The sequence below is a fragment of the Falco biarmicus genome, chromosome 8 (assembly GCF_023638135.1).
Source record: "Falco biarmicus isolate bFalBia1 chromosome 8, bFalBia1.pri, whole genome shotgun sequence".
NCBI lineage: Eukaryota > Metazoa > Chordata > Aves > Falconiformes > Falconidae > Falco > Falco biarmicus.
This window is the reverse complement of record NC_079295.1, coordinates 13,870,148-13,893,240: the sequence shown is the minus strand read 5'-3', so window position 1 is coordinate 13,893,240 and position 23,093 is coordinate 13,870,148. Positions and strand designations below refer to the sequence as shown.

The 23,093-nt window shown below is 37.0% G+C and overlaps 1 protein-coding gene across 2 annotated transcripts in view; it reads right to left on the bottom strand.

The window, feature by feature from the left end:
* Positions 1-23,093, bottom strand: part of FAM171B (family with sequence similarity 171 member B) — a 35,595-nt gene continuing 12,502 nt past the window's right edge. Inside the window, exons 2-9 of one of the 2 annotated variants that reach the window (XM_056349998.1) lie at positions 15,716-15,784; positions 12,729-12,962; positions 11,914-12,006; positions 11,463-11,621; positions 10,183-10,350; positions 6,333-6,449; positions 5,420-5,543; positions 1-5,178 (exon numbers count right to left, since the gene is read on the bottom strand). In XM_056349998.1, the coding sequence (XP_056205973.1) occupies positions 3,843-5,178; positions 5,420-5,543; positions 6,333-6,449; positions 10,183-10,350; positions 11,463-11,621; positions 11,914-12,006; positions 12,729-12,962; positions 15,716-15,784 (2,300 nt within the window). In that variant the 3' untranslated portion in view covers positions 1-3,842. The remainder of the gene's footprint in view (positions 5,179-5,419; positions 5,544-6,332; positions 6,450-10,182; positions 10,351-11,462; positions 11,622-11,913; positions 12,007-12,728; positions 12,963-15,715; positions 15,785-23,093) is intronic. The other variant, XM_056349999.1, reaches the window with a different exon arrangement.

Here is a 23,093-nt window from a genome sequence, read left to right as displayed (position 1 = left end):
GATTGCTAAAGATATATTTTTTTAATTTCTTTTTAAACATAAAATACAAAAAACAGGGTTTACAACAATTAGCATCATCATCAACATGCAGGAGTCAGTATTCCAACATAAAAAACACTTGATCCACCTTTTAAAATATAAAAGCTAATTCTAACTATGAATTGAGGTTTATTTGGCTAACAGAAAGATGCCATAATGTGCTTTTCAGATAGTTAGGTGTCCCACTGATAAAATAAGTCTGATGAAAGAGAAAGGCACTTCAGCAGGCTAATTAATCTCCAGATTTTCCTAATATGCAGTACTAGACAACAAATGTAATATACTTTCTTTTAATTTGCACAATATTACATCAGTAATATTGTTAACCTGTTTTACTTTTTAACTAATGACAAGAGTTTAGACTCAAGCCCATTAATTTCATCCTCTTTGGTACAAATTACTGCATAAAACCAAAGCAGACAACTAAACATTCCTACAATACTGGATTATTTTCTATGCATTATCTCTAGCTCTATGTTGGTAAATAATATCCCTAATCATCAAATCAGTTTTGCTTTCAGGCTTATAAGGTACCAGAGTTCTTTTATTTTCCGACAGTAGTATAATTTTCCTGTTAATCAAATGGAATTTTCTCATATTCTGACACAGAAAAGAAGTCATGTATTTATTTTCAGTATAAAATTCTGCTTTAGAAAAGCCTTTTCAAGTGTAACCAGCAGCATAAGACATTATGTGATGCATGCTAGCAAGTTACAGACAGAAAAGTTGGTGTATGGGATCTACAAAGCAAGCAAAGACGGCTGTTGCTTGACTGGCATGGACAGAAGCAACAGCCAAAGACAGTCCCGGAAACGGTATTACCAGAACTGCAGCGTGCACACTCCAGAAAAGAACTTAAATACTCCACTACAAGAAATGTCCACATCCTCCTTAAGCAAAGGAAGAAGCTACTATCTAGTAGAGATACCAATCCTACGTATGACGAGATGCCTATTTTTCAGAAAACTTTGTTCTACCTTTCCTCCTAGTACTGAGAAGCCCAGCAGAAAGAAACTCTTGCAAGAAGATCTGTTGCACTCCGACCTGCTTTGCTGGCTAAAAGCTCAACTGGATGCACAGCCTTTAAAGGGGCCATTTTGCACTACCATAGGTGCAGGGTAAAATTGTGACTAATCCAGACAGCCAAAGGCTCCTCTAGAAGGATGGTACGGAACCCAGCTCCACTCTTGGCCCTTGATCAGCTAGCAGAACAGAAAAGAATCTGCATTACATCACTACACCTTTTGGCACCATTGCCTTGAAGTTCCAAAGTTCTAACTGATCTTTCCAACACTTCTAATCTTTTTTCTTTGGTGACCAGATACCTACTCTGGTGCACAACAAGAACAGTGGAGCGCAAAACTTCATTCCTTTGAACTCATATGAATAAAGCCATTTACAGTAGTCTGTGTTTTTTAACAATACAAGCAAGTTTGAGGAATTAGGTCTTTTTGGTACATACAATGAAAAAAATACATTAAAATCTGCAATATATTTTAAGTTACTGTAGGTGAACAAAATTACAAATAGAGACATATCAATTTAATATCAACTCCTCAAAACCATTGGCTTGTCAGGGATTTTCTGTTATGTTCAACAGAACAGAATATTCTTTTTGAAAAGGGAACCATTCAAACTGATGCAACTCTAAGAGCAGGGCAATATTAAACCTCAAAAGTCAAAGCAGCTTTCAGAAGAAATGTGCATCTACACAAAATATAGGAATTGATTCCTACTAATTATATAACAAAGCAAAGGATGAAAATATCAGTATTTGGGACTAGATTTTTGTCACCTACAAAATCCAGTGCAACTGCATATAGAAAAAAAGTATTGTGGAAATGTATTAGGTATAAGAAAACTGAATTACAGTTACCTAAAAAGACTACCAAAGGCATCTTCACCCCTGAAGTCGATGAATCATACAATTAAACTAGTTCTTTTGGCCAATTTAATTGTAGACTTATTTGCACACCTATCTCAAAAAACTTATTTTGCACTTTCATGCTTGTGAACTCAACAAGAACATCCTATTTTGTTCACAAAGCAACTGCACACCAGAAGCTGGACTGACGTACTGCTAGTACCGTTTTGGTTACTTTGCATATTCTTCTAGAAAGTGGACCAGACAACCGACAACCCCAATGCAACAGAGATACTTCACAGTAAGGTTTCCTGAGTAAATATTCACAGAAGCCCAGCTGCACAGGGAATTTCCCAACTCTTGAGTGTACTACAGGGCAGACAACTTAGTGCATCTCACCCCACAAATCAGATACAGGCAGTGTATGTTTGGGTCTTGGTACAGAACCTTAACCAAGCTCTAAGGGAAATATTTATAAAGCTTTTTTAGGATGATTTATAATCAAACTGCCAAAGCCAAAATGCTGTAGCTTATTTCATCAGGGAAACAGCTTCAAAGCCATGGAAAGACATTCTATATACTATATGAAGCACATTTAGGGATGCATCTACTTTTCTGTTAGCCAAAGTTGAAACTATCACTTTGACAAGATGAACATTAAAAATAAAGGATAATCCGATGGCCTTTTCTTTCCTCTATACATATCTTAGTTACATTTCATGCATTCATGACTTTTGGTAAATTTAAGAGGAGTCATAAGTAGTAGTTATATTGCATTATAGACCAAATTTTGTGATCTGCTTGCTCATGCTCATAAACCTCCCCAACTTTTAAAGCCTGCTGAACCCCCTCTGTGATCCACAACCTAGACAAAAGCAGCTCAGGCTGGCAAAATGTAGGCACATAAACCTCTGATGATCTTCCATTTGTTTTAAAACATAAAATAAAAACCAACAGTGCTGAACTTTCTTGCTAAATGAAACTATTTCAAAGGTATAATTTGCCTAAACTTGCATACTTTTTCATTATGGGCCAAACTCTAATTTACAAATAGGCAGGTACTCGGGACTACATTGTGGAGCACTACGGGCTCAACAGCATGCAGAACAGAAGATTTTAACTGACAACGAAGCCAAAACAAGACATGGCGATTACAAGTAGCAGCAGCTTTGACTGCTACCAGAACCAGTCTTTTTCTACTGGATGTGGACACTTGATAGCAGGTGTCAGTCTTCAGCGTCCACAGTTCATAACAAAGCAGATTAAAACAAAGCAGATGGGTAACATCTTAAGACAGCAGGGACGACGAACTGCAGCGGCCACAGAGCTTGTACGCTTCTCTGTTCTGTCACTGCTATATGACACGCCAACCTTTTGCACATGGATGGGCACACAGGGAGGGCAGTAACGCTACAAAGCTCTGCTGATAAATCCCACAGAGCTCATCTGCTGGTGTTGTGGGACTGACGAAACATTTTACATTATACAAAGAAGTAGTAACAGATCCCTAGAAAAGTTCACATATAAAACACTGTACAGATGGTCACATTGATTAGGAACAAGGCTGAGGAATGGCTTTAACTAGTCTATCAACACATTAACATGTATGAAAAAAATTAAAATATGTGCCTACATTTCTCACCGTGCATTCCCAGAGGTGCGTCCAAGAATGACAGTCTAATTAAAATGTGGGCCTTCCCTATATTGCCAGCAAAATTAGAAACTGGAAAATCTTAATAATAGCATTTCCCTGTTTTCAATTCACATTGAATATAAATTGCCCAGTTGAAGTTTAGTAACTCAATCTGTATTTAAAAAAAATGTAACTTTTCTTGATACTAGAAAACAACATTTCCCTTGTAAACCCAACACTGCAGAATTACAGAAGCAGCCAAGAGGTCAATAACCAGCAGGGAGAGCAACACCACGAAGAACACTTTTAATTTATAGGAATAAGTGGCCTCTCCTCTCTTTTCTTCCAGATATTGGTTTTGCTATCTCTTTTGGTGATAGACAGTCTATCTCTTTTTTTAGCAGAAGAGACAGCCGGTTCATGACCTCCCGAAATAGTTTTTCTTCTTAGACCTTCTTCATCGCGCTGTTCTATGACTGGCCCATTCCCTCCATCCATTATGTGCCTCACAGCCTGGTCCTCTGGAGTGCAAACAGTGGTCCCACTTTCACTGCTACTCAGATCCAGATCTTCCAAGTAAAGGATCTTAGAATGCAGCATATTTTTAATGAAAGTTTTCTCTCTCTCCAGTTTCCTACTAGGATGATGCTCATTCATGTCCACACCAGAGTCCAGACTGGTATCATTGCTCTCTGTTTTTCTGCCCTTCTTCAGATCTATGAAAGAATGCCTCACTTGAGCGATTGGCTTTCCATCCAGGGACACAAACCATGCTCGAGGATGCGGAGATGGTTTTCCTTTAGAGAGTTCCAATAATGTTTGTTCTGAAATACCTTGAAGTTCAGATGAAAATGGAGTCATTACAACTGCTTCATTCAATGTCCCAGGAACGGAGACAGATTCCAGTAAGCTATTAGTGTACCGGCCCCAGTTTGACGTTTGAGAAGGTAAGCCCTCTTCACTATCTAAGGTACTGTTTTCATCTCTGCAGACAGAAGGCTGCGGATGACAGTGCACTGGCATTTTCGGTAATGTTTGCATGTAACCATCACGATTCATGGGTTCCATCATGGGATTATATACTAACTGCCCTTTTCTTGGCAGAGTTGCTGATTTAGCAGGATGTAATTGTTCTGGGGAGTGGAAAAGGTCAGAGGTTTGAAGAATAGCAATAGGTTGATTGTAAATATGCATTAGATGTTCTGGGATATGGGAAAGCCCATACATCTCCTCTTTCAGTGAAAGGTATCTATTTTGGTCTTGGATGTCCCTAGGAGCCTGGGAAATAGCAGTGTTACTATGCATCGGCTGCTGTAAATGCCTAACTCCAGCATTGGGCTCCAACGAATGGGCTGAATTTCTTGGCTGACCAGTCTGACAGGACGACTGATAAGGAGCATCCTCTGTGTAGATTTTAAAATTGTCTCGTGATTTTCCATCTTCTGTGTCTATGGACATCCTTCTTTGAGGGCTGTATGAAGAAGTCTTCGGTGTATATAACTGTGACTTCTCCTTCAACTTGAAAGATTCTTTGACAGCATTGATGTGATTTATGTGAGTTGTTGATGTTGTCTGGTCTTTTTTTATGACCTCCAGCTTAGTTGTATTCTTCTCCTTCTTTTGTGTCCGACCACATTTATCCCTATGCAAAAGAGATGCAAGGTGACTGCAGAGCATACTAGACTGAAGATTATATTTTGGTTAAGAAGTTGTAGTGTAATACGACGTCACAAAGTTCAGTACAGCAGTAACTGTAATTTTTGAAGAAATATTAAACTACACATTATAGTTTAGCTGAGGGAACATGTCTCAACCTCAAAAGACTATTTGATCAATCAAATTTCATTCATGCTGAGATTATTAGAGCTTCTGGTTTTGCTTACCTGCAGTAACAAAGAAGAACAGCAAAAAATCCAATGATAATGACAACAGTACCTCCCAGTATGGCTGTAAGGAACACTGTATGATAGGCTGTTATGTCCTTGGAAACCGCACTAATAATGGATTCTAAACAATCAAACAAAATCAGAACAGAATTAGTTCTCAAAAACAAGTCATTCCACTTGATATGCAGGGCTGTAGCTAATAAACCGTACTTTTCCTGTGATTTTGTGTTCTATGACACTATGTTCATCCTTCCCAGTTAACCTTGCTATTTCAGCAAACCAGAAAATACACAAATAGTGGCTACAATGGTTCATCTCAAGTACTAAAGCCTTACCATCCACTTAATTACAGTCAAATTACATTTGTATTAGTTGCCCAGGCTGACTTAGAAACATGGTCTAAATTTCCTATTTAATGCTTCTGACAGAAAGAGTTATCTGTTTTTAAATGCTGAATTCATATGAAGAATCCATATTCACCCTTCATATGAATTTACAAAACATGCAACATGTCTATGGAAAACAGAATCCACTGGGACTGTTCTGCCCAGGACTAATTTTCTTGCTGTATTTCCTCCTGTCATACATGAGCGTCAACAGTAAGGGCTATAGTCCCACTAATTTTTAGATTTTCATAATCACAGTTCCCTTGCAGGCTTCTTCCAAAAGATGGCTATAGTATAAACATACAAGTTCAAATACAGTCTGGACTTGTCCCCTATAGCATTTTAAGTTCTGTGGTTATATGCACAAAGGCACACTATCAGGATTCAAGCAGAAGTTATCCAACTGTTGAAATTATTGTGTCATTTTTCCCCTTCTGTTGTTAAATAAAACAATCAGGCTGACAGCCTTGTAATACATTGTTACTTAGGTTACTCAGTAATTTCTTTGCCAGTAGTTGCAATACCTCTTGTTCCAGGCAGTGGAGCTGCTATCCAGTAGCCTAAGTGTTGAGCAGTGTATGTCCATACTAATTGACCATCTGCTTCCTTTACCATTCCTAGCCCACGGCTTACCCAAGCACCTGGGGAAAAAAAAAAAGAAAAAAAAGAAAAAAAAGGACAAAATATTGCACATGCTGTGCAGGATTCCTCCATACCTCAAATCTAAACTATTAACAAAAATACACAAGGTCACAAGGAAAACTGAAACTTCTGGCCCATACACTATTATTACACAGCTTTAGCTAAACATGCAAACTTTGTGTCTTGACAATTTCATTGCAAATATCCCTGTGTGGACATTCACTTTGAAACAAAGCATCAACATTACTTACCAGAATTAGTTTAATATAATACTTTTTCTGTTAACAAATGTCTTTCATAGATATGCACACAAATAATTTAAAAAATCCTATTATATGAACGTAAGCATGTATGAAGGCAAAGACTGAAAAAAATCAAAATCAAGAAGCAGGTAATTAAAGCATACGAATACCAGTTTAACATTAGCTAGCAGCACTTAGTGGGAAAGCATTTTCATCTAATAGGCTACAACAGGATAATCAATGTTTGTCTTTAATGTTTCTGTCCTCCTTCCTGCCCCCAGGCAGGAACAGTTCAGTTAGCACAAGGAAGGTCTATTGCGAGGACACAGATTCCACACCATCTGTTTGGCTGTGCAAAGGTATTATGGTATGCCAGTCTCTACAATTAATAAAGCATGCAGTAGAAGAGACAGAATTATACTTAATGCACTTGAACACATTTATTGTGGGCCATCTGTGAAATTGTAACAACAGAAAACAACCCATATAAACAACCTTACATTTTCAAACTGCAAGTATTGAGGAGGGAGAACCACCAGCTTTTTAAAAACAATAATCAAAGCATACAAAAAGTATAATTCATATAAGCCCTATAATTTCAACTTTCCTCCAGGACCCTTCTTACAGCAAATCAAAGGAAATATCAATAAGACAGGAGATAAAGATGAGAACTGACATATGCCACACGTGCACACGCACAGACATACACAAAATATCATCTGCAGTAAAACTTGCAGCCTTCTCCTGGTACTTGTGATGGCTGGCAGAGGGCAATAGCAGCAGGAAACCACCTAGAGCCCTGAAAGAGGTGGTTTCTTAGTTACTTGAAAAACCACTTGTCCAGACTCAGGAGCAAGACCAGCTGGAACAGTCTTCCATCCCTAACTCTGGTATGAAGGCAACAACAACAGACCCTCAAATTCTCTGTCCTACCAACTCTAAGGTAAGATGTCACTACACTGCAAAACTATTGTTTTACAAGTACAGAGAGTGGGCTACTGTTAGGCAGATAAAATAAAACACAAAACACATATAAAAGGCAAAATCCAAATAATATAGATCTCCAGAAGTTCTCTTGACTGAAAAATCTGTAAGAAGCTATATATAATCTTTGCTGTCCTCCGCTTCAGTAAATTCTATCTCCTCCCCAATATATTCCATAGAAAACAGTCCAAAGAAAAACATTAAAAAGTGATTTATGAGTAAGCACATATTCTCTATGATTTACTGCCATTCAAACAGAAGGATATTGTTCTCAATTTAATGTTGCAATGCAAGCTTGCTTTTTTGTAATTGTATTAAAATCCACAAAGTACTTTCAGTACTAATGAGGCAAAATATTTAGTAAGAAGGAAGCCACATTCAATATACATCAACAAATTCTGCACCTATGGCAGCTGGAATATAATTACAAAGCTTATTTTCCAGGAACAGCCTCAATACTATTACACTTCAAGTAATCCCACAAACACTGCACAGACAGACATGTGAAAGCAGTTTCTGTCTTTTTTTTCTGGTGCATGTGGACCAGTCTACGCAACACCAAACACAGACCCGTTCTCTTACCACTATCGATGCTGACACTGAAGGTCTGGTTATTATCATTATGACATATTACGCAAGGACTTCAGAATTTAAGTGCGTGTCAACATCTTGTTGGGGACATCCCACATGCAACATCTTGGATGCCAGAGCCTCGTTATTCAGTGCAGTGGTAGCCCTCCATTCAGCTCCGATGAGGGCCTACTGCTACTTACGGACAGTCTCGAATGCTTGCTGGTGGGCTAAGATGTTCAGCTGTCCCCAGTCACCAGAACCTTGACTAAGGAATGCCTTGCTATTACTCCATTTCCTTACAAAAAAGTCGCTTTGCACGTGTCAGATCAAAGGTAAAAATACAAGAAACATGTTTAAGATTAAACATCTAGAACAGCGAATACAGTTGCAAATTTTCATGGTAGAGAAGAGATGAGGAAGAGGAAGAAAAAGCCCCCACAATTCTCCCTCCTTCTCCGCAGTTCTCCTTGTCATCTCCTCTGCCAGCAGTGAAGGCTCCATGCAAACACTATGCCTCAGTGAGCACCCATCACAAAATATTTACCTTTATGGAACCTCTATCAGAGTACACCTCGTCTAAGAGGAAAAGAATGTCTGTTGTAATTATTTTTATTGGGTCAGCATGCCATGCTCCTGTTCTTGCTCTGCCCTCAGTGCCAACATGCCTAAGGGGACATGTTGAGTAGGCCCCTCAACACCTGCATACCCCCCCACACACACACCCCTTACGCTGCTTTATACCCCAACCCAACCATGTGACAGAGCTGCTCTAGCTCTGTCAACTTTTTGTTTTAGTAACATTGTTGACCTAGTTTTCTGTTTATTGAGTTAAAACAGCTCAGCATAGGTACAGATGAGCACAGGAGCTGGCAGAAGTGGCTGTGGTAGCAAGAAATTAAAACCTTTTGTTCTATTTTACCATATCAGACTAAAACTCTTTCTTTGATGAAGAATGCTTTAATCGCCAGTTACCTCTCTGAAGTCTTCTAGGTGTATTATCTTCTATATTAAAACTTACCCTATACACACTTTTCGCAAGAGACGACCTAGCCAAATTTTAATGTTCTTTGTTCTTCATTAAGATGGTAAGTTTATTTCTTGAACATGTAAACAAAACTTTGTGAGTGTATGTCCTCTCCTGTACTTCCAACAGTGGAATAACAGCTTTTTGCCTTAATAAGGAGTAAGACACTACCCTCTGCACTCACTAGCTTATTTCAAGATGAAGTGTGATGGAAAGTGTAAGGTACAATGTAAGACAATCAGTACGGTCATGCACACACACCTAATACAGGACATCTAAATGGGATAAGTGTATGCAGCTCATTACTCACTCTTGACTAAAATTAGACATGAAGAGATGACAAAAGGTCCGGAATGTCTAATCCCCAGCCCCTTTTTCCCATGCATATTCTAAGAACTGTGTTGTTCCCTTTGATAACTCTTACTTCCCCTTCATTTCACTTTATGAATTGCTTTTGTTAACTGAAGTAATATCTATTCCATTTTCTGCGCCAAAGGATCTTTAGAGCTATACTCTAGGAAAAAAGCATCCAAATCCTCAGTTCCGATTCGTTTTCCTCTAAGGTGGCATTCAGAAAATTACCAGGTTTAAAATTTAACATCACCTTTTAAGGTACATTACCTGAATCCCTAGCCTCCCATGAAAATAAAAATTATGTTAAAATTTGTTCAATAGGAATGCTAATGAATTTTACTAAAGCTTTTTGAACCAATGAAAGCAGGGAAATTCCTTTGAACAACTCGAGCTAGTCAATCAAAAACCAATACAGAACCACTAAGAAAAATTATGACTATTTATCACCACCTCATATATTTAGTGCCATCACTGTTCCATGACACACAATGTCATGTGCCCAAAACTATACACCTGTGTTAAAAGGTAGAATAACAAATAATGTAGTCCACTTACCTGTTTTCATATCAAATGTCCATGCAGGTATAGCATCTCCTGATTTTACAGTACTTGTGGGAAGAGGAAGCGTAATCTGAATGGGACCATTTACTTTCAGTTCTTTCCCAGTCAAAAGAACGTTTACACATATTGCAGCAAGAGGAGCCAATTCCATGCTTTTGAAACCTGAATATGAGAAATACCTTGCCTGTAATTCTCCGTTCATAGTGTATTTTAAAGAAAAACATTTAGAATTAAGAATCTATCCTCTAACTAAAGGCAAGCCCTCATTCACATCAAGCTACACAGTCAGCTGTCACCGACTTGGTCAAGTAAAAATCAACATCTCTTCTGGACTTTTAAAAATCTTGTGATTAAAATAAAACCCAGTTATTTCTATACCATATCTCTAAAAGAGAAACAGACTTCTGAAATACACGTTCAATGCTGACTGTAGAACCAATAGTTAGGCAAAACTTTGCTTGGGGGTGGGAGAAAAAGGGTTCTTCCCCTCAGATGATTTGATTACAAAAAAGCTAACCTATGTGAAATATAGATAATATGAGGAGTTTTGTATAATTGCTATATATGTAACGTTGAATCAAAACTGAAGACATATGCAAATATGACTGCTGAATTTCTCCTTAGTTGAGCAGTCCTCTTAAACTTTCCTGTAAGGATTAACTTCCTAATTTGGCAGTTATAATTAACCGAATAGTTAATCATAAGGCTCAAAGCACTCAGAGGAAACATTTCATATAAAAAGCTTTACAATGCAACCTGAAAGTTTGTTTCCTTTGTTTTCCTTACACTACGCAGATACTTCAGAATGCACAAAACGACAGGATGGTGAAAGCCGCTGAAACAGAATTAGTAAATACCAGAATAATGTTAAATCTATGCAGGCCCTTAGGAGCTGGTTGTGAGAAAACTCCTTGTGCATCAGATATCAATTAGCTTCCACATGCCCTGAAAGGAAGCTTATTCCTTTAGGAGTATATGAATAATTTAAAACACATGCCAGACATTGAAAGAAGAACTCAAAGGGGAGAAACAATGCTCATTCCCTTACGCTTTACATTTACAGAGGTAAAATATAGATAAGAAAAGTTTTAAAATAGGTAAGTCAAGATATCAATATCTTATTATTTTAATTCAATGAAAATTAAAGGACAGTGACAAGTTCAAACAAGCCATGTAGTGGCCTTCTCACACGCTGAAACACTATGTCCTCATATGTGTTACAATTTGAAGATTTCTTCTTCTTGGGAAAACACTTAAATACTGTATTTACATACCTGATTTATTGAGAAGAATTCCTGCTGTATAGAGAAAGCTGTCCACTTTCAAAAATTGCTCTGGTACTGTCAGATAGGCTGTAACATTTGTAATGTTGTGGTTTGGTGGAAGCTTTATTAAAGATTTTGGAAACTGAACACTTGGTTGAGATTTGGCATCTGTAAAAGAGTGATGTCTTGTCTTAGCAATGGTAAAATACACAAACAGTGTTTTTGTAACTGTTCAGAAATCAATTTAGCACAACAACCTGTTTTCACCCATTTTCTCCATGGTTTGTGTATTTCTAGTCTAGTGGTTGTCACAGCCACACATACAGCTACACAATTAACTGAAAATCTGGCTTTGAGTAGTACATGAGAATATAAATTGCTAGATTTATTTTTTGGGGGGTATGTGTACAGATGGTTATCACAAAGCGTTTAGATTATGGTCTGCATACAACGAACTTACCAGACAGCTTTCCAGTAATTAAGACTGTATCTTCAAACAGCCATATATTAGCTTGACTTTGTGGGAATAACGAAAGCGTCACAGATGAGTATACTGTGGAAAGCGGTAACATCTGTTAGACAGTGCAACTGAAAAAAATCCTGCAAGATCCCCGATTCTAAAGGAATAGTGAAAAGAGCAGTTGAAAAAAAACCAAAAGAGAACATCTGAGAACTGGATAAATAAATTACTCCTGCTGTCCAGAGCAGGAATTTTAGTGGCTAGGCAGGAAGACCTCTGTGTATGTTTGCTACTGTCTCATACCTTCTATAGATAAACAAGTGGCTAGAATTTTTAAGAGTCCATCTTGATTTTTTTTAAAAAAATCATGTCACTTTTTAAAAAGTATGCAATAGTTAAACATGAAAACTTGTGAAGAAGCACTGCTGAAAGGAAGATACAACTACAGTTATACATGTCATAGTATGTGTACAAGTACTGGCACTCCAGAAATCACTAAGACAACGTGATTTTTGTCAAAACACATTACCAGCCCTTTGTTAAGTCTAGGTAAACAATCTCTCACAATACACTCGGGTATGGCAATATAACCTACTTAAGAGTTAAAAAGGTCTGTTTTCTCTTTTTACAGTAATAAGAATTTTGATAACTCTAACAGATCATTCACCATTATGTCTGCATTGACAAGCACATCCCTTGACTGACTTAATTCAGTCATTTCTCAGTTGACAGTAACTACCCCGACTGCTGAGGAAGACAGAAATTTAATTACCGGCAGATACAGTTTAATAATAGGATGTAAGGCTCTTACGTACTTGGCATTCTCCCAGTCTTCCAAGGCAAAGGTGTTAACATGTAACCATCCTTGTACGATATGATAGTTAAACTTAATCCTAATTTGTAAGGAACTTTTATTAATACTGCTCCATTGTTTCCAGTAAGGGTAGAATTTGTCTTCGTGTAGTTAACAAACACTTCTACAACTGCCTGTTGCAGGTACTGATGGCTGATGATGTCATTTACTTGAACTTTTAGTGTAAAAACAGATCCTATTAACAGAAAGAAAAACAAGAGGTCATAATACATCATAACTAAGGATCACAACTTAAATTTTTAAAGAAAACCTACAGTTTATGCCTTAGCTATTCATCATGTACAGTGGGTCTCTATCTCAACAAGGGGTAAGCTCTGGCCAAAGGGAGGGGTAATCATACCCCATATTTATATCCCATAATTATATACCACAGAGAAGAAGGAAGCAAAAATCCTTGAGATGGGGCACAAAGATGCCAAAAAGCATTTACCAAACTCAGCAAATGTAACACCTAACCAATCAGAAAAAAAAAACCAAACAAACCCAAAATTACAAAGCACTTCTTCCTCTTTTTGTTTAAGCTTGAACAATGCATCTGTGACGTGAGACTCTACGTGCCTGGCAAGTGCTCTGCAGGATCACACTGATAATAGAGACGGACTTGTTATCCAAGCGTAACCCTCGGCTTGGGTCACACATTGGAAGATGCACCTTGAGTTTCTAAAAGCAGAGAACCTAATGTCTGCAGACTGTGGGATAACATGTTTATTTTCACATGTTCAAGATCATTATGAAGTAACCAAATGCATCCAGACAATTTAACTCTTTTAAACTATGATCTCCCACCATCTCCCAGATTTACAATTCTGGTCTCGTTTTCACTCTTCTGTATTGCAACTTCTAAATAGTATTTGTCTACTGCTAATTAAAGGATTTGACATTCCTTTACGATACCTTTTAAGAGATCATAATCAGAGTGACTGTGCAGCATGTTTAAAACAGTATGCTTGAACAAGAGTCTCAAAGATGCTCTTAATTACATTCAGTCTCTCCCACCTTAATTACAAATAATTAGGGAGTCTTTTCATAGACAGCAGGTACGTGAGAATAGACAGAATTCCATGTTTCATCTAGTGTGAAATTAATTTATTACCTTAAAATATGTATAGATCACTGTTGAAAATATTTAAAATACTGATTTTCCAGTATTTTGGTTATAGACATAATGCTATTCAACACCACTGTACTACATTATACCCAAAAATTTTCAAATACATTAATTATGAATACACATTTCTATTTACATCAAATATCAGGCTAAGATTGCTTGAAATTTATCTACATAATTTCATAATGAACATAAGTTCAATTTCATTATGTTATCTCCTCTATAATTGAGATGGACATCTCACCAAGAGATTACTACCATTGACCTCGACTTAAATGAAAAGGCCTTGAGAAGCTGAGCATAATCCATTAAAAAAACAAAACAAAACAACAAACCCCACAGTATGTAGTGAAGACATCCAAGTTGGGACTCCCTGAAATAAGTATTTATTTAGACCTGCTGTATGCATGCAGCATACCATATATTCAAGCAAAAAATAACCTGCACACAACCAAAGCTACACTGGCCTTAATTTATTACTATTTATCGCATACGCAGCAAAAACTCACCAGCTGTGCCAGTTTGATTCTCTACATTGTTACAGAAAAATCTACGTCTCCTTGTGAAAATTAATATATACTTTCAAAAAGAGATCCCAGTGGTATTCAAACATATTTGACTGATTAGAACAGAAAAAGCACAATAATCTTAGAACAATGTCATCTGTATTTTTTTCCTTATGCATGATATTTTAAGAATAAAAATGCTTTTAAACTGGTGTTGCTAGAGGGTTTTGAAATCACATAATGATTAAAAGAAATAATTTATGTCATGTAAGCAAATTATGGCTACTAAACAGATCTTCCAGGTGTTGATACAGTTACACATACACTAGCATGATTCGAGTGGTTTCCAAAATTTGGAAGACAGGTCACTGGCCCTTGGCCAACGACTATTTAAAAGGTAACCAAATAGGGCAAGGACTTGTGTATGATATTTGGATCCTGTAATGGCTTCGAAGCCAGGAGTATCCCATGACCTGTTACCTAAAAGGTAAGAACTTCAGCTGTACAAAATTCAAGCTCATGCCAGTAAGAATCAATACCAGAAATGTCTAGTTTAAAGTAGTATTTTACCAGCTGGAATTAAGTCACAAGAAAAAGAGTGTAGTATTAGCAGCTGAAATATATCATTAAAAAAAATGAAAACCTAGAATACACTTAGACACTTCCTTCCAATCATTTCACCCTTTTAGTGTGTATTTTTCCACTTCCTGATAACAAAAAGCCTAACGAAAATGCAGTGGTGGGGGAATCGCTGCATTCCTCCTCCAGCTGTTAGTAAATTTAAAGGTTATTTTGGGCAAAAATATTTCTTTTTCTTATCCCCTTCAGTTACATCCATATTAAACCCCAGGTTTTTTTAAGAAGCTTTTGGCTGAAAAAAAAAAAAAAAATAGACTGCAAAAATGGAGAAAGGTCTACTGTTTTCACTTTTTCTCATTGTGAACTGGCAAATATCATTGGTTGCCTGTAGCCATGCTCAACTTTCCTTACTTCTTTCTTCTACGGGTTCAGACATTGCCGCAGTTTTTCAAAACAGATACTCTTGCCTGAAATGGTGCTGAGAAGATGCTGAAGCGTAGTTGTAAATGCAGACTGAAATCCTGGGGGGAGGGGGGGAGTTACCGAGACAAAGGTCTCCCATGTGGAAACAGGCACAGCCCTATACAATGCAAGCTCTGGAAGAGCAATTGCCTGTGTATTACTGTCATATGTAAACAGCAGTAACCCAAGTGAAAAATGCTCACTTCTCACCTGCTAATATTAAGAAACAGATTAAAGGGGACTGTCTCCAGCTCTCACTGCTTTTGGCCTTACCTTTTGTGCCAACACAAGAGTCTTTCCGACAAGGGAAAGTATGCCAGTTAGCTGGGACTTGTTCCCTCCCTGCAAGCAATATATACAAGCAAAATCGTTTAGATTTACCAATATCAACCAGAATACACTCTGCTAACAGTCACTTGAAGTTTGTGTGCAATGGTTTTGGAAAGACTTTTAAAATAATAATAAAAATCTCTCCATTCTTCAACAGTAACAGTGTGGAAGACACGACAGGCACACAGTATTATGCCTCTGAATCCAACTACTAGTGAAATGACAATATGTAAAAAATCCCAGTTAAAAAAGCCAGATTCCAACAGTAACAATAATTTTCCTCCCTCACAGCTACGTTTCACCACTGCTTTGTATACAACAGTGTACCAGAGCATCCTACGGCAGGCCAGCTTTAAGAGCCTAGTTAAAAGCAAAACAAACACAAAATCCCAGGAGCTCAGACCGTGTGTGCAGTGGTTGTACCACATGTATGACTGATCTGTACCTTCCCAAACATGACACCCCTTGACCAACTTCCTCCTCAAACCAACTCCCTCAAATGCCTTTAACATGCAAATTCAACAGACATTTAATGGCATGTCGTATTAACACTCAAGACATCTAAGAAAGTCCTGCTTTTTATTTTCTTTTTAGAAAGATCTTAACGTACAAGTCCTTAAGGACACTTTTAAGTCTCAAATATGAAGATGGCTGTGGTAGGATTTTTAAATCACAATAAAATGTACTGAAAAACATTTCAGATGCAAAAATGAACTGTTAGTTAACTGTTTAACAAAACCAAAAATTCAACAATAGATGAAACTTGTGCTTTTTTTCTGGTCACTAACACTTGCCAAACACAAGTGGGTCAGCTGTGTCTCAATATTAAACAGATCTGACAGAACTCCTACAATCAGAAGAACTCAGTCTTAGCTAATTTGATTTGTGCTGCCTCAGAGGAAGGGAGATTTGTCTCTTGGCAAGTCCACTGGAAATGCCAGCTTCTACGACATTTGAACATTTGCTGATAGATGTTCATACAAATGCAGCAGTTGACAAAGGAAAGCAAGGCCTTCTACCACATTTAGCTACTTCAGAAATGTCACAGCCAGTAAAATGACCTCATTTCTTCAAGCATCATCATCCAATGCCTGGAATTTGACTTCACATCATTGTCCTAACTCAGAAATCGTATCACAGAATTAAGCCAAAGAACTGCCTGGAATTGTAAGCTGGGTACAAAACACAACAGCGAAAAAGAATACTCTCATTATAACACCCCTATGCAATTTGTTCTAAAGTCTACCTGAAGATAAGCGTGTCATCTCATCACCATATCTATGGAGATTAAATTAACATGGTCAAGGCCAGAGACCTTACAAGTAGCAGTATATTCCAAACTACACGTATCATTAACTGTGACATATAGCAGTGAGCACACACATGCAGGGCACTGCCCTGAAAGCACCCCTACACATTCTGCAGCCCAGCCATAAATCCCTTTTCCTATTTATCAACAAGGGTCTATAGCAAAAGAGGTTCTACACCTCGAAGGAGGCAGTTACCCTCCTCAGACACACAACTACCCAATTAAGTGATTATCTTATGGAGCGGAAAGAACAGTAACTACAATTACATTATTCATTAGTTTCTTCCTTCGAAAGAGACCTTTCTCATCCTTGCCTAGAGATGTCTAAACCCATGCCAGACTAGGCACATGCTTACATGTGTTTTATGAAAACTGTCTACACTGTATTACATGCTTAACAGCTCAGCAGATAAAATGCGTGCTGTGCAATTTGCTTGGTCTTAGCTGACTGAACAATCATTCTTCCATCTTTTACATTCATAGAACACTGTATTTTTTGGCTTAATATAATTAGGAATTTGAAAGGTATGCTGATCTGTAAAGAAGAAATCACATGTTCTAAGAATATCAGGCTTTACTACACATTCAGTATTGCAATGGATATCACCACGGGGGGGTGGAGCGGGCAGGAATCAATGTTATATATAATTTAGACAGTCAACACACATCTGGCTTTAGTAAAAAAAGGGCATATAAAAGCAATCCTCCTACACACAAAACCCAATCATTACTTCTTAAAATTTCCTTAAAACTACAGTAATGCCAGTGACAAACTACAAAAGCATATCTATAAAAAGTAAAAGCCTATTATACCTTTAAAGCTCATTAAAAATCCATGTACATAAAGGTGAGTTGTGGCAGCAGCTAACTGACATGGAATGATTTAACGCTGAAGTAAGCTGTCCTCACCACAGTGCACCATCAGTCTGCGGTTACCTTTTGCTCTTTATTAAGGTACAATGCACTGACACAGTACAGATTTTTCTGCCTTGCATAGTGCATTAAAATGACATAATAGGTGACCCCTAAACTCCAATAACTATTTTATGGCTATATTCTGAGAGTTACTGTCAGATACTAGGATAAACTCTCCGACCAGTTTCCAATTATGCTTCATATAGATATCAAATAGCCTGCAAATCTCATTAATAACCCCTACATCCTAACATAGTCTTCATTTGCTATTCAGTGTTCTTTTTATGTTCTCTCACTCCATACAGTCATTTATAGACCCTACATACAGATGGGCATGTACATGTATAAAGACATTTCTGACTCTATACAAACAATTCTACATATTCCAAACTGGTAACAGAATATCTGATTTAAAAACTAATTATGTGATTCTTTATAAAGACATTTATATGCTATTTATATGCTGTTCCTTTGATTAAAATAATAGCATAAAATAGATGCAGAATATTTTTTCTCCCTAAAATGACACAGGAATACTACTAAAATAAAAAAAAACATTGCGAATGTTTCTCAGTATGCAATTTTAACTTTGTCTTTACTCATTATTCACAAGTAAAATCTACACATTTTATTTTGAATACGTTGTAACCAAACTGAGAAGCAAAGAACTTCGCACAGTTCACAAAAGGTCTGAGAAAATTCAACAAATACCTAACCAGGTGTAAAAATCTATTTATCTGGAAAAGAGAATGCTACATTTACCTAAAAACAACACACACACAGGATAACAGATACAATCATTCTACCTGGCTGAAAAGAGAAAACACCTGAAATCTAAGAACTAGCTGACACAGTTTCATTCTTGCACTTAGCACAAGGTTAAAAGTTGTACTGCCCCTCTCTGGAATTACTCCAGGAGTTAAAACTTTCATCTAATTAGCAAACAGCCATGCAACTAACTATAACTATGAAGTGACCAGTAAAGAAAACAGGTGCATAATGACAGACCTGGGTTACAGTCATAGCCAAAGCCTGCCCTTGTTTAGGTTGATCTTTTAAGTAAAATGGCAGAACAATTACTCTAATTTTAAAGCAAGTATAGACTGCTCTTTGAAATGCACTTTGGAGAAAGAAAAACTGACATTTTACTGCCCTGTGTCAGGGATGCTGTTCAATAGTGTTCAACTATAGAGACTTACAAAGAACTGCTTTTAAGCAATACACAGATATTGTAAAAAAATAATATTAAATAAATCTGAACCCGAAGCTAATCAACATTTACCACCACATAATCTATACAGTACAGTTCTGTAGCTTAGCGCTTAGCAGTCTCTTTAAAAAAAAAAAAAATTAACACAAAATTGAACTTTAAGGTTTATATTTAGAAGATCAACTTTGGCACAAATTTCTGCAGCGGCACAAAATACATCACTGACTTCAGGGACTCGGCAGTAAAACCAGGTCTGAGAAAGTAGGACACCACAGTGTTCCCATTGCCCTATTTCTGGTCAACCAATTTCCACAGAAGCCATCAACAAAATCCCAATTATGAAGGAGCTAAGGCTAGATCCTGAGGGGGAAAAGCAGTGTCTTACACAGAGAACGGCTGTTACAGTCATTTTACAGGAGACAGTTTAACCCAATCTAGTCAAACCCAGATGTCTTCTACAAGCACTTCCTTCATATTCAAGAAAAACTGTAATAGATTAGAAATTAGAAAAAACTTGAACACACTGTTACTTAGGTGGGGGATTTGTCACCCATGAGGCTACTCTGGTGAGCTTTTGCTGGGGGAAGGGGGGGGGATACATTTCTAACTTTGAGAGCTTTTCAAACATTTTCTTTCACATTTTCTTCAAATAAACCATTCTTTCAGCTACAGAGAAATGCTTCCTTACTTCAATAATGTATATTGTGATAGGCACATGCAGACCGCAGTGCCAGAGTCCTTAAGCACCTGTACACTGGTAAGAAAAAAAAAAAAAAGTTATTTACTAGAGGCTCACTCATGTAGATACATGCATTATTCCAGCACATACCGTAGTCTTCGAGTGGCCCTTCTTCCCACCTTACTAGGAAGAAACAAAAACTTTATGTCAGAAAACATTTCCTACACTATCCAATTCCTCAGTTCTGAATGAAGACTAGGCTGCATCTCTTGAAACAACTGGATACGTTTGCTTTTAAGACCTGAACAAAACAGCAGTGTAGGAAAGATGTAAACCCAACAATCTACCATAATCTCAAATAAAAACCATGTCATCCTTGCTCATTCATTGCTTTCTGCAAACAGTCTTTCCCAGTTCCTATTTCTCCATGCATTTCATAGTTCTCTTGGTGGAGCTCTGCTGTCTCCTACCTCCCAGCATTCAGAGTAATCTCTGTGATGATGACTGCCCCTAATATTTTAGCCTTTGAGATTGCTGATCATGAAAAGATATCAATACTTTTTTTAAAGGTGAGGTTTTTTTGCAAGCTTCATAAACCAACAACAGGGGAGTAACTGCATTACATAAAATTAACTGCATTGAATCAAACCCATCAGGATGTACACCTCAAATGGAGACTTCAAATCTAGCAGACTGAAAAACAACAGGGGATTGCCTGCAGCAAATCAGCACATGATCCTGAGCAAACTTCAAGGTCCTAAGTAAATTAGTAGGTCAAAGACTAATTATTCTTTTAGTTCAAAAACAGACCCAAAATCCAGTTTCATGTTATAATAAAACTGCATCAGACAGCATGGAGAAGCTGACCATCTACTGAAATACATGAAAGTGTGGTGTATTTTACAGATATGACCAAGGCCTCTTTCCCTTCTAAAAGGGATTTTGGTAGCAGAGAGAATAGAAAAATCACACTACTTTAGAAATAGACTGGTTTTCTCAGTCATATATTCTAGGGGTTTTGTTCCAGCAATTTATAGACTTAGCACCACTTCCTTACATAGAAGTAACACCGAATTTTTATTGATGCTTTTGAATTTATTTACTTAAAGCAACTTTGTTGCACTTCAACAGAATAATTATTTTCCTCTTACACCAACCTATTTCAGGGGTTCTATTTTGTCTGCTATGCCTGTGCCTATATAAACACACTTCTTAAGCAAACAACAGAGGAAAAGGATGTTTACTTCTTTTTTAATGAGGAAGGTAAAGAAAATTACAAAGAAATCTTACTAGAAATCTTGTCCTTAACTATTAGTTTAAATGTATACCTTATGAGTACTTAGGCACTAAAACAATTTCCATAGTAGCAAATAGCCATTACATCAGTGTAAAACAACAAACTAATTTCCCCACAACTTTTGAAATCAGTTCCTCCAAACTCAGAAGCAACTTAGAAGAAAGATAAAATCTAATCAGGACTAAATATGGACAACATTCAACACTGGCAAACTTGAGCTTTCAATTTTTGATAGAGGATATACTCATCTAGCATCAGCTAATTCTTCAGAGAAGTCAGAGAGTTTAGAAACTCCTAGTATTTTTCAAATAGACATAACATTCCAGCTATCTAGTTCCGTGACACACTTGCACAGATACTGCCTGCAGCGCTACCTTGAACTCTTTATTTTTAAAAAAATTACCACACCTCACAAACATGCAAACTGCTAATGCTTGCAATCATTTTATTTGATTTGGATCAATTTAACATCTGCACAGCCTTAGAGCTCAAAATCTATACTATTGCATAGGTAAAATAACATTTCAGCTTTTTCAATTTTAAGATCTGTTGTATATACAAGTGGACTGATTTAATGAAATATTTAAATAAATAAAAACAGCAAAACAACTGTCTTCTACAACCAACAGCTGAGTAATACTATTATAAATGGTTACACTTCCAACCAAGATCTCAGACCAGATGCATAAAAAAACCTGAGTAAGCATGATATTCATTCCACAAATGTTGACACGAACCAAACATTGATGAAATTAAGGTCCAGCAAAATCAATAAAATAAAATGGATCACTATAGACTGTGTCCTTCATGATTACTACTGCATAATCAATAAACACCTTCCTGGAATGATCATGTTTGTAAGAACTACGCAAGAACGTCATCAGGCTAATCCATAAAGCTGCTAACAACTCACCTATCCAGTGGGAACGTACCCCATAACACTTTCAAGTGCACCTAGTTAGATAAAGAAAATAGAAAGAAAACAAGCATTTCCTTTTCAATACTTTTATGGGCTACCTAAGCAAGAGCTATGAAATGTAGACATGAAAGCAGCTATGAAATTTACATCAGATTTTTTTTCCTGTTTTCCTTTAACGCTGTGTGGTATACATGTCATTAAAAAAACCCACTGAAACATTTTTAAGTGCACACCGTGTTCTGTGGTAAGGTACTCATTTGCTAAGTAGCTGCATTGTGTTTTTTCACCATTAGATGCTTTCCTCATTCAATTCACATACTAAAATCAGAATGTTTCACCACTCAAGACAGAACATGAGAACTCACAGGATTTTTTGTTACAGCATTATAATTCACATGTCTTGCTGTACTGGTATATTGTCATAAATAATAAGAACTTCAATACAATTCAAAATTTACACCTGCTAGTAAAGCTATGACAATTCCAATTACCATAGCAACTTTGCATTTTTATTTGCTGCTATTTCATTGCATCAGCCAGCCTCCTTTGGTTACTATGGAAGACGGAAGCTCAGAAATTCACCTTCCTGGGGCAAGGGGGAGATGGAGCAGACAAGATGAAATGCTGCAGTCTGCAGAGCTTCACTTACTTAGAATTCATTCATTTTAAATATCATCTTCTGTAATCTCAGGTAAGTGAGATAAATGATTACTATTACAAGACCAAAAATCTTAAAAAACCTTATATATCAACTAAAGATAAATTTGCAAGTGAAAGACGTGAATGAGCAATTAAATACTAGCAACAGAGCTCCTGAAGCCTACAAAATAGAACACCTTTGCCCAGGCATTTCAGAGGCCATTATAAGATTATTCTTTCATGCTCCATTTACTCACTGGCTAATACTAAACCTACGATGCTGCTCTTTTATTTTTTAGATGACTACCTGTATCATTCTACCTTGCATCATTGTTGAAAGAATGAAAAAATGA